Source organism: Rhincodon typus, chromosome 22 (assembly GCF_021869965.1).
Source record: "Rhincodon typus isolate 14 chromosome 22, sRhiTyp1.1, whole genome shotgun sequence".
Classification (NCBI taxonomy): Eukaryota; Metazoa; Chordata; class Chondrichthyes; order Orectolobiformes; family Rhincodontidae; genus Rhincodon; species Rhincodon typus.
Genome location: NC_063353.1, coordinates 1,619,227 through 1,636,526, shown reverse-complemented (window position 1 = coordinate 1,636,526; position 17,300 = coordinate 1,619,227). Strand labels below are relative to the sequence as shown.

The 17,300-nt window shown below is 41.7% G+C and overlaps 1 protein-coding gene across 1 annotated transcript in view; it reads left to right on the top strand.

Moving 5' to 3' along the window:
* The window catches only part of LOC109929702 (cilia- and flagella-associated protein 54), a 160,714-nt gene that overhangs the window by 118,069 nt on the left and 25,345 nt on the right, over window positions 1–17,300 (top strand). The window contains exons 17-18 of the mRNA XM_048610552.1: window positions 5,744–5,885; window positions 13,839–14,042. Of these exons, the coding sequence (XP_048466509.1) occupies window positions 5,744–5,885; window positions 13,839–14,042 (346 nt within the window). The remainder of the gene's footprint in view (window positions 1–5,743; window positions 5,886–13,838; window positions 14,043–17,300) is intronic.

Sequence of the window (17,300 nt, the reverse complement as noted above, 5' to 3'; positions counted from 1 at the left end):
CTATGTCAGAAGGTTCTGGTAAAGGTATCAAGTGGGTAAGGGCTATGGTGCACAACACAGAAGGACAGAAGAAACCTTTGTAAGGGTGGGGACAGGGGACCAGTGGGGTATGGGGAACAGATATTGGGCGGGCATCTGACAGAACCATGGCTCTGTAATGTAGGAGTCACACCCTTATTCATCAATAACTCCAGGAAAAGCACTTGGCATCATTCAAACCTGGCTTCCTCCATTGCTAACCGCATGAAAGACTGCAGTAGGGCAGAAAGTGGCCCTTAAGCAGTATTGATTGGTCACTTAAGAGGCTCCATTAACCCAATGGCAAGTGGCTAACCCCCATCTCCACTGCTGTATATAAAACTACAGTGTGGGCAGGAACAGGAGCATAGGTGCCAGGAAAGATGCCCAATGCATTGTGCCCAGGTTTATGCCCCCTATTCATCTATCAAACACATCCCGGGGGAGCTGTAAGAATCCAAGCAAAAGACTGTTTCCACTTGTGGGAAGAGCAAAGCAAAAGGCTATTGATTTACGATAGTCACATAGAAATCAAATAAGGTGATTCAAGGAAAAAAGTTCTTCCCATTGAGAGTGGTGAAAATGTAAAACTCAAGAGTTTTCACAGGGAATGTCCGAGGCAAGTACTACCAGATACCCAAATGGATTACAAACATTGGCCTGGGTTGTTTAGGCTGAATAGCAAGTTTTTGTCCTGTATATGCAGCATCATCTATGAATTCTGAGGATTGATTTGAAGTGACTGGAAGCATTTCCTCTCATATGAAATTATTTTTCAGAATCTTTGAGGGAAAATATACACTAAACTCTGTTAACATGGCTGAGGTCATGACAAGTCATGAGGTGATGAACTGAAGACGAGAGAAATGGAAGAGAGAAAGTGCAAGTTAGTTTAGATTTAGTCAGTTCACACAAACATAGATAGTGGTGTATTTGAGTAACAGACAACCAAGACAGCCAGTAAATGCATTGGGAAGTTTTTCTGCGAAAGCTGGAAAAATATTTGACCAGCTTTTCATGATCTAGAGATTTCAGGTCATGCTTGTTGCTATGAGAATTATGGAATTCATTATCTCCCTTGGTTTATTCTTTCTCCTATAATCTACAGGCTTTCAATCTTAAGGTTAATATCATTTAATCACTGTTTTATTTATAACGTCCTCCACTTTTCATTTACGCAGAGTCCAGCATTATAAGCATTGTGCACTCACTGAAGCTTTTCAATATAGAAAAAGAATTACACTTCATGATTTAAATGGAAGCTATTGGTACGACAGAGACAAAAGAAACAAGATGGAGAAATCAGAAGTGTATTAGACCTGGTTAGATATTCCGTAATGCTGGCAGTCATGAGGCTCATTTTAGAACAGAAGGTTGAGGAATATCAGATACATTTTACCTACTTCATTGCTTTTTGAACAAGTGGCCATAGACATTTATAGTTTCCATATGATCCATCCTGTCCATATTGTCTAACCTGGATCACTTTCTGAGAACGTATCTGTAACTCCTTATCTTTGCTGTCTAGTCTTGAATTTGATCCTTTTCAGTGGTGTTACATTCAATAGGTGATGAGTCTTTATACTTCAATCTTCCATCTTATGTTTCTCCTGTAGTGAGAACAGTGATATGGTATCTGCCAGCACCATTTCCCTTTCTACTTTCAATTTCAGATTGGAATCATAACTCTGAAGCCTGAAAGAGTAACATTTGTAGTCTTACTGTTGTCAGACTGGAGGTCTGTGACCAGCAGTGTGCCACGAGGATCAGTGCTGAGTCCACTGCTTTTTATCACTTTTAAAAATGATTTGGATGTGAATATAGAGAATTGGTTAGTAAGTATGCATATGACACCAAAATTGATGGTGTAGTGGACAATGAAGAAGGTTATCTCAGAGGACAACGGAACCTTGATCAGATGGGCCAAGGAGTAGCAGACGGAGTTTAATTTAGGTAAATGTGAGGTGTTGCATTTTGGTAAGGCAAATCAGGGCAGTCGGTATACACTTAATGGTAGGGTCCTGGGGATTGTTGCTGAGCAAAGAAACCTTGGGGTGCAGGTTCATAGTTTCTTGAAGGTGGAGTCGCAGGTAGACAGGGTAGTGAAGAAGGCGTTTGGTACGCTTGTCTTTATTGGTCAGTGCATTGAGTATAGGAGTTGGGATGTCATATTACAGCTGTGCGGGACATTGGTTAGGCCACTTTTGGAATACTGCCTTCAATTCTGGTTTCCTGATGAAGGGTCCAGGCGCGAAACGTTGACTGTCCTGCTCCGCTGATGCTGCCTGACCTGCTGTGGTTCCTCCAGCTTCACTCTGTATTGAACAATTAAAGCAGCCTGAGTGGGTGTGGTCAAGCTCCTACCCAGAGAACAAGGGATTTTAGGTTTAGTTTTCAGCAGTTGCTGTTGAAGTTTTGAAAAGGTGGAAGCTACTTTTTCCCTCTCTAGATTACAGCCAAAAGCTGTGAGTTCTCTTCCTAGGATACTGATTGCATGTGAGACAAAATCTGTTTTCTTAATTTGCCTTTTGCCAAGTGTGTATTTTTGAGATGTTGCTATATTGGAACACGTAATTAGTAATAGTTACTGTATATATTATACTGTTAAGTTTTCTAATAGAGTTGTTATTCCAAGTTCTTTCTTTTGTTGTATTTTGACTATAGTGTTTGAATAAACTGTATTTTGCTTAACGTTGAATAGTTTGACCAATCAAATTGCATCTGGAACATAGCACCTAACATTTAACCTTTAAAATAAGAAAACATTAGGGTCTAGGCTACCTTCTTAACATATTTTGAGGGGGTCTGGTCTGGTCCATACACTCCTATCTTGGCATATTATCTTTTTGAGTTTGTTGAAACTCCTGTCATGTGACCCTGACCACTGGTCCTCTACATCTTCTTCATCAGCTCCTGCAGCTTTGCTGTGCATCTTGACATGTCTGGTATGAGACCATAAGATATAGAAGCAGAATGAGGACCCATCAAGTCTTCTCTGCCATTCAATCATGGCTGATGATTCTTAACCCCATTCTCCTGCCTTCTCCCCGTAACCATTGATGCCCTTAAGACCCCTTAGCTGTCTTACCTCTCTCTCATCCTCAGAGCTTCCATCCCAGAGGTCTCCCTGTATGTCTTGTCTACTTTTGCTGTATTACTTTAAGCTCAAAAGATAGATGCAGGAAATTTGTATGTTATAAAGGTAGGATGAATGTTGTCAACAGTGAAGATTCAGTGTGTAGTTTCATGTTCCAACAGCTATTTCTGGCACTGAGCTTGCTGGAAACCTTCACCCTGCCAGTGCTGGTGTGACTTCTTCCAGCATTCAAATAGTATAGTGATTGCTCTTTATTGAGATTTAATTGACATTTTTTGAATCCAGGCAAAAATTCTTAGCTTCCCAACTGACTTCTCTCTCCCCACATTTACCCAATCTGTAGGTTCTGTCACTCTTGCAATCACTTTCTTTTCTTCTATCTCTTGGTGTTCTCTTATAAGTCTTCCTTTGAGTTCTATTCGTACTTCATGTAGGAAATGAATCATTGGGTCAATGCTGATGTGATAAAAACTTCAAAACATCCAACCATTTCATTGAAACACACTGCGTACCTTTTGCATCACATCTTTGAATCTGAATGGAGGGTACTTTTCAATGGTGTTCTCACTTTATCCCTCCATGTGTCATCTCCTTCCCCTCCATGGTTTACTGAGAAAATCTGCAGCTCTTCATAATTGCTTAACTCCAATAAAGCAGGTAGATCACTCAGCTAACAGCACTTTTTTTTTGTGTTCCTCTGATTTGGGTTGCTCTTAGCTGTCAAATTCCAGATCCCTCTGTATGCTGTTAGCATGACAGTGTTCTGTTTCAGAATGCCTTTTCTTGGGTAATCATTTTCTTCCAAATTTTCAGGAAAGATCTTCTGGTATCGTCTGACCCTCTGTGCTCCAGTATGTCTTCACCTTCAGATTTAATGTGGGCTTATTTCTCACCCTCTTCCTGATCCGAATCATTAAGTAATATTTTTCTTTCTTTGGGAACTGTCGCGTCCAGACATGTGAAACAGTTGTATCGTTTACGTCTATTGTGTTCTCAAACGCACTAGCATCTTCCAGGATATGGTTGTTTTGATTTCTTTTCCACATTTTTACCTTGCTGCTCCCTTTCTCTAGTGACTCATCTATCACAATCTTTCTTTGTTCTGTCCATCTTTTCCCAGGGATTGTACTTTTGACAAGCTCTCCAGATTGTCTCGAATGTGGGTCATTCCTTCTGTCTGTGAATTCATGGTGTCATTCATAGTTCCTGGATGTCTTTTTCTCAAGCTGGTGTACATTCTTTAGCTGCTGTTTTAGTGTGTCACTCCTGTTGCCGTTCCCTCGGATTAACTGAAGGCTAGCCATTTGGGTAGTCAGTGTCTTCATCTCCCTCTCAGGCCTTCATGTGCCTTGACAGTGTCCACAGTCATCAATATTGTGAGCTTGTTCTTTCTCATTAGCTCTTTCTGTGCTTCAGAGTATGTATAGCCTCAAATTAGTTGATCTATTGGTCTTTCACCTTTGCTGTTCAATGTACATATTCTGGCTGCACTTCAGTCTTGTTATAAAGTTGTCAAAAAGCTCAGCTAACTCCTGCCTGAGGCCTTGAAATTTATCCCAGTGCATCAAATAATTTCATTTTGGCTAGAAATAAGTGCTAAATCTTTCAAAAGTCTTGTCTGGATTTGTACCATCTTAAGTAATCTCCCAGCTGTTAAATAAATGTAATGCTTTGTCTCCTGCACACAGAAATATATAGCTGACCCTTTCGTCATTATTAATGCCATTTCAGGAAACTACTGAATGCCAACTGTGACTTTAAAAAAAACTCAAATGTATCTACAATATTATCAGCTCTCAGTTTATTATGGGCAGTTTGCCACGTGTTCATTGCGGTGCTGGTAAACCTTTAAATTTTGATTTTGCATGATGGACTCAGGTTTGTTTTCTTTCTGTCTCTGACGCCAGTTTGCATCAATTTTGCCAATCAGCATTACATTCGTTTAAAATGCTTTAGGTTTACCTACTACTGCCACTATGTCGTGTTTTCTTGTTCTATTGATTCCCAGATCTTTGACATAATCATACTTCAGGCTTGCAAAGCAAAGAGCTCTGTGTCTTTACGGAGTGATTGTCCATAATACCAAATGGTACTTGTGTGTGCACAGATGCAGCTTGTGACATCAAATGGCCGCAATAAGTTAGAAGAAGCTTCTGCGCACACACTGCTGATGTTACCGCACTTATCCTACTGCTGCCTTGCTGCTGTTGCTTTCCATTGCTTAAAAATGACTTTGGGTGCCTCTTTACTTATATGACCTCTTTGCGCGACCTATAAGTGGCATTCACAGCCTTGTTTTTAATATACCTGCCACGATGTCAGATCAAAAGACTTCCGAGGTTGGTGTTGTGTTCAACAGAACCTGACTCTCCTGTTATCCATGAATGTGGCTCCATTGGTACACATATATACAATTGTCTCCTGGTTTATTAGCTACTAGTTCCATGTTATATAGCATACAAGATGTGATTTTCAAAAATGTTATCTGCTGTCATGAAGATTGGTGTCAAATTTTAATAGTTAGTGCTTCTGTAAATCAACTTAAGATATTTTACTGTGCTAAAGGTGCTATGTAAATAGAAATTGCTATATTTCCACTCTTACATACAAATGTCATTTGCTGGTTAGATCATCAGAATGCTACGCAACTCCCAAATACTAACTAGAGACAAGAAAATCAGTGAAGAAAGTATAAAACATTTAGTGCAAAAAGAATTGCCTGAATACGTAATTCTGGATTTTTTGGCATCATATCAGGATTTTGAAACCGGTAAGAACTTTGCTTCCCCTGCTTCAATACTCCAAATCATGCAGTAGAGTTTTAAAGGAATCATTATGGCATTATTATTTACTGTGACACTTAACCTTATAAAAATCCACTGCCTTTTTAAAATGATTAAACATATACTGTGTTATTTATCATACAGATCATCCTAAGGCTTGTTTTGATTCTGTCTATTAATGTGCTTTGACCTTACAACCTGCAATTTGCCAGAAATGACAGAATCAGAGGGAGCCAGATTGGATATGTTCCCCAAGCGCATCTTGCTGTTGAGGAGGTTTACCGATAGCGTTACCGTACCGATAGCGTTACCGTATTCAGGCAGCTTGTCCACCATAGTAAAGGTGTTTTACTAGGCCGCCAGTATTTTACCAGTGGTGGATTGAAACCGTCTCTCCACTGCATGAGGAAGCAGCCTCGCAGTAGCAGCCCGTGGTAGGGGAAGAACATTTTAAGCTTGTGGGGGAGGACGCTGTGGGCAAGAAAAGCAGTGCCCCACAATCCTAACAATAACCCATACAGTTTTCTCATCCTGTACTTCTACAAGTACATGAAAGGCAAAGAGTAACTAGGGAGAGAATAGGGCTCTTAAAGATCAACAAGGACATTGTGTGCAGAGCCAAAAGAGATGGGTGAGATCCTAAGTGAATATTTCATGTAAGTATTTACCGTTGAGAAAGGCATGGATGCTAGGGAACTTGGGAAAATAAATAGTGATGTCTTGAAGAGAGTCCACATTACAGAAGAGAAGGTGCTGGAAGTCTTAAACGCATCAAAGTAGATAAATCCTAAGGACCTGATGAATGTACCCCAGGACTTTGTGGAAGGCTAGGAAGGAAATTGTGGGGCCCCTAACGATGATATTTGTATCAAAGAAGCCACAGGTGAAGTGCCAAAGATTGGAGGGTGGCTAATGCTATGCAATTATTTATGAAAGGTTATAGGGAAATGCCTGGGAACTGCAGACCAGTGAGCCTAACATCTATTTCCCGCACTTCTGCCTTCACACCCCCTCCCCCCAACAGAAATAAAGTCAGAATCCCCGTTGCCTTCACATATCACCCCACTAACCTCCACATCCACCGTATCATTCTCCGCCACTTCTGCCACCTACAATCCGGCCCCACAACCAAAAATATATTTCCCTCCCCACCCCTATCTGCCTTCTGTAGAAACTGCTCTCTCCACAACTTCCTCATCCGCTCCACACACCCCACTTACCCCACCACACCCGGCACTTTTCCCTGCAACTGCAGGATGTGCTACACCTTCCCCTACACCTCCCTCCTCACCTCCATTCAAGGCCCAAAACAAACCTTTCATATCAGACAGGGGTTAACCTGTACATCCGTCAACTTGGTCTACTGTATCCGCTGCTCCCAATGTGGCCTCCTCTACATCGGTGATACCAAGCGAAGACTTGGAGACTGTTTCGTAGAGCATCTGCGCTCTGTACATGACAAATGACAACACCAACCATTTTAACTCCCCCTCCCACTCTCTGGGTGACATGTCCATTCTGGGCCTCTTCCAGTGCCACAATGACACTACACACAAACTGGAAGAGCAGCATCTCATATTCTGCCTCGGGAGCCTATAGCCCGATAGCCTAAACATAGACTTCACCAGTTTTAAAATCTCCTCAGCCCATGTCCAACCCTCCCTCTCATCACCGCCTCCTTGACATGACACAACCCGTCCATCTTCTCGCCCACTTATCCGCTCCATCCGTCCCAATCCCCACCACTCCCTACCTGCACTCACCTATCACCATTTCACCTATCTTGCCCAGCACCACCGGTCCTCTCCATTTATTTCCAAGCTCCCTTCCCCTCCCCCATTTCTGAAGAAGGGTCCTGACTCGAAACATCAACTTTCCCGCTCCTCTGATGCTGCCTGGCCTGCTGTGTTCCTCCAGCTCCATACTGTGTTACCTATGATGGGTAAGTTGTTAGAGAGGATTCTGAGAGGAAAGATCTACGGGCATTTGGACAGGCAAAGTCTCCTTTGGAATAGTCAGCATGGCTTTGTCTGTGGGAAACCATGTCTCACAAGAGTTTTTTGAAGGGGTGACCATTAAAGTAGATGAGGGCAGCGCAGTAGAAGTTGTCTATGTGGACTTTAGCAAAGCCTTTGACAAGGTAGCGCATGGTAGGATGTTGAGTAAGGTTAAATCTCACAGGATCCAGGGAGAGCCAACTAACTGGATACAAAATTGGCTTGGTGGTAGAAGACAGGGTGGTGGGAGAGGATTGTTTTTCAGACTGAAGGCCTTTGACCAGCAGTGTGCCACAGGGATTGGTGCTGGGTCCACTGTTATTCATCATTTATATAAATGATTTGGATGAGAATCTAGAACGAATAGTGAGTAAGTCTGCAGATGACACCAAATTTGATGATTTAGTGGATAGTGATGACGATCATCTGGAAACGCAGCAAGATCTTGATCAACTGGACTAGTGGGCTGAGAAATGACAGATGGAGTTTAATTAAGATAAATGCAAGATGTTGCATTTTGGTAAGGCAACTCAGGGCTGAGGGGAATATTATAGAACAAAGAGATCAAGGGATACAGGTTCATAGCTGCTTGAAAGTGGAGTCACAGGTAGGCAGGGTGGTGAAGAAGGCTTTCAGCATGCTGGCTTTCATCAGTTAGAGCACTGAGTATAGGAGATAGGATGTATTGTTGAAGCTGTACAAGACGTTGGTGAGGCCATATTTGGAGTACTGCGTACAGTTCTGGTTGCCCTACTATGGAAAGTATATTATTAAACTAGAAAGAGTGCAGAAAAGATTTACTAGGATGCTACTTGGACTGGAAGGTTTGAGTTATAAGGAGAGGTTGGATAGGCTGGGACTTTTTTCCCTGTCGTTTAGGAGACTGGGGTGTGACCTTATAAAGGTATATAAAATCATGAGAGGCATAGGTAAGGTAGATAACCAATAGTTTTTTCCTATGATAGGAAAGTCTAAAATTAGAGGGCATAGGTTAAAGTGAGAGGGGAGAGATATAAAAGGGTCCAGAGGGGCATTTTTTCACACAGGCGGTGAATGTTGGAATGGGCTGCCAGAGGTAGTGGTGGAAGCGAGTACAATTTCATCATTTAAGAAACATTTGGACAGGTACATGGATGGGATAGGTATGGATGGATATGGATCAAACGCAGGCAAATGGGACCAGTTTGAATTGTGAAAACTGGGCAGCATGGGCAAGTTGGGCCAAAGGGCCTGTTTCCATGCTGTAGACCTCGATGACTCTACTCTGCATTGGAACTCTTTACAACATTTTCTTGCCTACCAGCTGCTAAGCTGCTGGCTGCTTCAGATTAGGCTGACATCTTTTCGGCCAAACTGCCAATTGGAATACAAGGGCAACTCTTGTGAAGCATCTCAATGGGATGCCACCCATGTCATTAGGAGGGAAGGTTTGCTAGCCAATCATACAGCCTGGTGACATGTATTTCCTGTTGAGGTCAGGCCATTCTCCCTATCAACAACATTCATCCCAATTTATCTTGGCTTCCTATTTCTGCTTTACCTTTTTGACCTGAAATTGGATCAGTCAATGTTCCCAACTGTGGTCTTTGAACATATGTACTGTGCATATTTCTTATCACTGCTAGTGAAGAATTCAGAAATTGAAAGAAAGCATATGAAGTAACAGTATGCAACAGAAGCATTTCCCAAATCTGACCACTGTGGATTCGTTCGGGAGTTGTGGAACTTCTTAAAATTTCTTTTGTGGGATGTAGGCATCACTATCTAGACCAGTATTCAATCCCTACCCCTAATTGCATTTGAGAGATTGGTAGTGAGCTGCCTTCTTGAATCAGTACAGGCGTTGCAATTATTGAACCCTTGACATTCAATGGCATTACCATCACTGAATCACCCACTATCAGTATCCTGCAGGTTACCTTTGAGAGGAAACTGAACTGGACTAGCCAGAAAAACATTACAAGAGCAGGTCAGAGACTAGAAATCCTGTAGTGAGTAACTCATATTCTGACTCCTCAAACCCTGCCTACCATCTACAAGGCACAAGTCAGGAGTGTGTTGGAATACTCCCAACTTGCCAGGATGGGTGCAGCTCCAGCAACACTCAAGAAGCTGATCACTATCCAGGACAAGAAGTCTGCTTGATTGGCATTATATTCACAAGCATCCACTCCCTTCACCACTGATGTTCAGTAGTGTGTACTATCCACAAGCTTTACTGCATAAATTCACCAAGGCTCCTTAGACAGCACCTTCCAACCCCACAACAACTTTCAGTCAGAAGGACAGGACAGCAGATATATAGGACCACCACTACCTACAAGTTCCCCTTGAAACCACTCACCAACCCAACTTCGAAATATATTGCCAGTGTGCTGGGTCAAAATCCTAGAACTCCCTCCCCAAGGGCATTGTGGGTCCACCTACAGCATGTGGACTGCAGCATTCAAGAAGGCAGCTCACCATCACCTTCTCAAGGGCAACTAAACTTGGGAATGGATACTGGTGATCAACATGGAAGAGTGGGTTGAAAGCGGTGAGAGGGAAACAATCTGTGGAAAGCTTCCTTCCCCATGTTGGCCCGATGCTGTCAGATTTCATGGAGTCAATGCTGAGGATTCCCAGGACCACTCTCTCCTGACAGTGTACGACTATGCTGCCATCTCAGGCCTGGTTATGGTAGTATCAATTACACTGTGTGTAAGATGTGATACAGTGAGAATGAGTGAGAATGACAATGACACGCTGTTGCTTGTCCAGTCTATAGGACAGCTCTCCCAATTTTGACAAAAGCTCCTAGATGTTTTTCAGAAGAATTTTGGAGGGTTAATAATGCTGGATGGTCATTGTCATTTTTGATTGTCTTGGTTATTGCTGGGTCCATCCAGTTGCATTCCTATCTTTAGGCATTGTACTGGCTTGATACAACTGCCTAGCTTACTGGGGCTTTTCAGAGGGTACTTAAGATTCAAGTTTCCTTTCCTAAAGGGATGAATGAAGCAGATGGGTTTTTACTTACAATTGGCAATGGTGTTAATGGTCACCATTAGCCCATCTTTTAATTCCAGAATTATTAATTGAAATGAAGTTCCACCAGTTGTTGTGGTAGGATTTGAACCTACTTGACATTACCACTATATCACTGAATCTCTATTTAATGGATTAAATTCTTTTAATTATCATGTATCCCGTTTCCTCACTGATCCTATCCATCTCAGCAAAATCGTGCTCACACTTATGAAAATAATTAGAATATTTTATACTTCCAGACTATATAGGCCAATCTAAACAAATATTACAAGTTATTTAGACTACACAAGGTTAAATTCAAATTAAATCACAGTGAAACATCAATTACAGTGTTAACATAATATTTTTAGAAGTTACATGGAGTCTATTGAGTTTTACATGATGAACTTCCAATTAAGTGAGCGTACTCTTTGCAGGGCACTATTTACCCCATTGAATAATGTGTGTTTAATAGAAATATCCGTGCTGATGAACTCATTACTTGTGACTACAGGAGAAGACCAGAATTAGAATCCTGATATAATTGCTGGGTGCCATAGAAAAATAGAAAATAGGAGCAGATGTAGTCCAATCAGCCCATCAAAACTGTTCTGCCATTCAATATGACCATGGGTGCTCATGTATTTCAATACCCATATTCCCATTCTCTTCCCCCATTCCAGATATCTTTAACCTCTAGAAATCTATCTAGTTTATTTCTTAAACATATTCAGTGACTTGGTATCCACATCCCTCCATGATAGAGAATTCAACACCCTCTGACTAAAGACATTTATCTTCACCTCAGTCCAAAATATTCTACCCCATATCCTGAGACTGTTAATACTCCAACCACCACCCAGGTCAAAGTAAATATCATCCTGTGTCCAGCCCGTCTAAATTTTATACATTTCAATGAGATCCCCTCTCACTCTTCTAAACTCCAATGTGTAAAAGCCCAGTCCACTCATATAGCTCACATGACAAACCTGCCATCCTAGGAATTAGTCTGATGAATTTTCACTGTACTCCTTCTATAGCAAATATATATTTTAGTTAAGGAGACCAAAACTGCACACATTACTCCAAGTGTAATGTCAACAAGGCATGTACAATGGCACTCAAGTCCTCTTGCAATGAAGACAAACATGCCAATTATCTTCCAAAGTGCACTCTTAATTTGTGATCATAATACAAGGGCACGCAGATCCTTTTGTACATCAACCTTTCCCAATCAACTACAATTTAAGTAATACCTTGTCATTGTTTTTCCTCCTAATGTTGACAACTACACAGGTATACCACTATGGCAGATGTTAAAATTTGAATTCAAAAAAAATCTGGAATAAAAAGCTAACCCAATGGCAATCATGTAACCAGTGCCAATTGCTGTAAAAACCCATCTAGTTCACTGATGTACTTTAGGGAAAGAAACTGCTAGCCTTACCCAGTTGGGCCTACAGTAACTCCAGATCCATAACAGTGTGGTTGACTCTTAACTGCCCTCTAGGCAATTTGGGATGGGCAATAAATGCTGACCAAGCCAGAGACACCCACACCCCTCTGACCAAACAAAATTATCTATTTGTCTTATCATATCTGTGTAGGCCTAATTCCACATTTTCCCCCAGTCCACAGCTCTGTAGGTTATAGCAATTCAAGTGCATATCCAAGTTATTATTAAATGCCTCCAGGGTTTCTTTCTGTACCTCCAGACATAAATTGATCTCTCCGATTATGGAAATATGCCCTTCCTAACCACAATATCTAGGTCCCTCACAATTTTATGCCGTCTCACTTAATTCTCTCCTCAGCTTCCTCCAGTTTTCTTTTGTGGCTAAAAAATAGCATTCATAGAAACATCTTCTTAAATATCCTCTGCGTCCTGTCTAGTCCGAGCACATCCTTCTTGAATGCAGTCATCAGACATGGACTGCAGCAGTTCAAGGAAGCAGCTCATCACCACTTTTTCAAGGGCAGCTAGGACAAGTGATAAATGCTGTCCCATCCAGTGATTCTCAAGTCCCACAAGAGAATTTTAAAAAAAGAACTACAGCAAACTTTGTTTAACAGGCACCTCATGAACTTGCACTCTCAATAAACCAACAAATATTATATATATCAAATACCGCAAAGTTTACTGTGGTATTCTGTCCAATTATTATAGTTTTTAAATTTATTTATCTCAATGTAAATATGCTTGTTGTTCAATCAGATGGCCACATGAAATATCAACATTGGTTCAATTTTGAATTAATTTCTCCTCAAATATCATAGTCTACCTCAATGAACGAGTGGTCTGTTGAGGGTGTGAGTAAGAAGACTGCCATTATGTTTTATTTAAGGCAAAGTCACAATATTATTTAAGTGATCTATAATGTAAATAAAGTGTAATAGTGATGTATATATCCCCTGCATTATGTCTCTATTACATACGGTGTGTTTTTACATTGATTATGTGGACCTCTTAATTATCTGAAATATTTGATCAATTGGCACACTACTGGTCCTAAAGGAGCTGGTTAATAAAAAAGTTTACTGTATATGTAGTATTCCAGCCTTTTTAAAATGTGTTCATGGGATGTGGGTGACACTGGCATTTATTACCCATCCCTAATTGCCCAGAGGGCAGTTGAGAGTGAATCACTTTGCTGTGAGTCTGGACTCACATGTAGATCAGACCTTTAAGAAATCTAAACTGTCTTTGTAAATAATGATTTGTTTTGCTCATCAGAACATTTTCCAATGGCCTGTAGTTCCTTGGCCTGTTCATGCCTCTTATTTTAAGCAGCAATGCTTTTCCAAAACTATTTTGACAGATTTTAAATAAATACTTTATAAAATGAAATCAAACATTTACAACAGTCAAATGCGTGAAAAATTTAAATTTGCTGCTTTCATAAAATGTTATTTTTGTTGCTCATAACCTTGCAGAAAATGATGAATTTTTGCCAGTCTTAACTACCATACAAGGAGAAAAAGTGGAAAAGGAGGAACAGAGGACCAAACATGTTGCACCAAATGAAACTCCAAATTATGTGCCATCATATAGGAAAGTTGCACAATCACTGAACTCTGTCCAGTTTCTCAATTACAATAACCACCTCCGTAGGCTCTATAACATCAATCTACTTCCAAGTAAGATATCTGCAAGTTGTTTTGTATGTATTTGACAAAGAAAGAGCCCAAGTGACTGCAGCAATTTGTGATGTGATACTCATGATTTTCTGAACATCTTCAGGAGAGTTATACAGTTTCAAATTTGTTAAAACCTAAAACCAATTTACAAAAGAAAAATTGATAAATATAACTAGTAAGGGTAAAATTACTGCATTGGGTCACTGTCTCAGTGAGACAGTGACAACTGACAGTAGTTTAACCTGAGGGTCACCACACTTCAGGAGAGGGGAGAGCTTTAGAAGGTGGAACTTTCCTAGCGACCTCAGCTGCTCTGGGAATTCAACCCCACTGTTGGTATCACTCTGCTTTGCAAACCAGCCGTCCAGCCAACTAAGCTAACCAACCTCCTGAGTAATACAAGCACAAATAATTGGTAAATAATCAGAGAAAAGAAGGAACAGACTATAGGCAGGGCAATAAATCAAACCCATTAACCAGGGTCCGTGGCTACATGGGGTCCAAGATCTCGAATCTGTGCTCAGGCTATGGCCCAGGCAAGAGTCAGCATCAAGGCCTGTGATTACAGTCCCTAGTCCTGACTGTAGGCACAATTGAATGGGTTGATGAGGATCTTGCCCACTAGCCACTCCCTGCTAGTTGCTGGTAATGCACCCAGGATGGTGAGGGACTCAGCCCAAGGGTGAATGAATGTAGGAAGTAATGATGCCTGAGGTGGGGCTCATAAGGGGAGGTTGGGAGAGGGACTGGTAGCAAGGGCAGGGGATTAACCTTCTGCAATGCCTCCCCCTTTTCTGGGTGCTCGCTCTCTTGATCAGGCACTGATTCCCTAGCTGTTAGGGATCCTTCCCAGAGTCCTGCAAGCAACCATAACAGGGTTTGTTTTTCAGGCTTCCCCATGTAACAAATCCCCATCTGCCACTGGGTGAATACAAGCAGAAGTAAAATGAGGTTCTTAAGTGAGCTGTGGATGCTCAGGAGGGCATCAATCGCTGATGAACAGGATCACCATTCCTTGCATCTGATTAAATGCACCCCATCACCAAACCTGCCTTTGTAGGGGGAGGTGTGGCCATTAAATTTTGCCCTGTGAGTACAAATCAAGTGGGAGGGATTAAAACAAAAATACTGGAAAGTGGTCATCGCAGGTCAAGATGTCAATGTGTGGTAAGTGTGTAGGTAAGATTTATTTTTATTTAAATTACTGCAGTGGGTGGAGTGGCAAAAGTTTACCATGGACCATGATGGGAGTGGATGTGGGTTTGAGAAGGGCTGAGGACTAGAATGTGCAAAACTTCTAAAATAACTGGGCCAGCTGAATCTTATAGTTTATTTGGATAAGAGCAAGTCACGTCAAGTGTAGTGGAGTGATTCTTGTCGTGAAACCAAAAAAGTCTTTTTGCTCATCTTACCAAACTTGCTGTATTTATTGCCATTCCTGCCCCTATGGCATCAATCACATCTGATTCCAACCCCAACTTACCACGTGCTATTCCTGGAGGAACTGTACTCAGAATTGACTGGCACCCTGAGCACATGTGGCATCTTTAAAAGACTGCTGTTCATCTGGACAAGCACTGTCAATCCAGAACTGCCCTGTGTGGTTCCTGACATTTTCCCCAGACATGGCAGACAAGGGGAAATCAGTGCCTTGCCTTAAGTGCAGGGTCCCAGAGCTCCTGCTAGATTAGTTGGTGCATAGAAGGGACTTCCTTCTCCCCCAGGACTAACCCTGGAGTCCATGACACCAGATCATGCCCAGCCTGGTCCAAGGTTGCCGTCTTGGTTAAAGAAGTCTCAGACATCTGGAGGAAAGCTCAGAACTGCAGGAAGAAAGGCCAATGTCCGTCTCCACCCCACCAGTGTAAGTGCACAATTTTCTCTCTGTTATTTCACACTCAATGTATCTCTGTTTCTGTACTCATCTCCCACTAAAGCTCATGCTCTATATATCTCACTATTGCCTGGAACATCCTACTTCCCTCTACCCTCATGCCCTCTGTGCTACCTACTCACTCACTCAGGACACCTCCACCTGAACCAACAATAATAGCTGTGCCACACACATTCATCTCCATAACACCTGTCTTGCTGTCTCATTCTAGGAGGAAAGGAGTCTGCAATAGAACAGAAAGAGTTAATACAGGTGGTGAGCTGCCTGATATTCAGTTCCTCACTCCTTATGAGGAGATGATCCTGACTCTGAACGCCCCAGCTTGTCCTGGTCTGGTAATAGGGGCTACTCCTGACTTACTGTGCTGGGACCCCCTCAGTATAGGATATCTCCCTTAAATTGACTGAGGCCTGATGACAATCAAAGCTTCCTAGCTTTGTGTCTACTCTAAAGAGCACGCATAGAAAGTAATCACATGAGGTTATCATCTTTGGCAGAGGGACAAAGCACAAAAAGGCGATGAAAGGGAAGGTTGCAGGTAGTTGAGTGAGTGCTATGATCACATGTGAAGAGACTAGACGTGCAGCCTAGTCTACTTCATGAGCTAAGTATGTGTCCCCGAGTGCACAATGTCCTTGCTGCAGCATTACAGTGGCAGTCGTTGGTGCAGAAACAATCTGTAGTGGATCAGAGGGTTCATAGAGGCTGGCACATGTTGAATGCCAATATACATGGACGTAGGGTGTGTATGAGCATTGACAATAAAATGTGCCCTGAGATGTTGATGTCTGGTGTCCAACGTGGAGGTCCTGCTGAGCAGGCAGTGAGCTGAACCCACCAAGAACCTACCCTGATTTTCCATGCCAAGTTTTCCCGCCAGCTTGTTGAATTTGGTAAAATTGTGACTGGAATATTAATGAGGGGAGTTGGGCCATCTACAAAGACCTTAAACAACATTAATTGCAATCAATTGGCAACTTGCAACTGCGTAGTGAGAATTTCAGTTTAAAAATAAAGAGTCACTCATTTAAGAGAGATATGAAGAGATTTTTTTTTCCTTGCAGAGGGTTATTTTCTGTTCCTAAAAAGGCAGTAGAAGTAGAGTCCTTGAATATTTTTAAGGCAGAAGTAAATAGATTCTTACAAGCAAGGGAGTGAAAGGTTATAGGGGTAGGTGGGAATGTGAAGTATATCACGTCAGCCATAATCTTAGTGAACGGCAAAGCAAGTTGAGGGACAGATTTAAATGGATATTAGGGAAGTTCTCAATCAAGCCAGGAGCTGTGAAGGTGAAATATAACTTAGTGGAAGAGTTTCAGAGATAGTAGGAACTGCAGATGCTGGAGAATCTGAGATAACAAGGT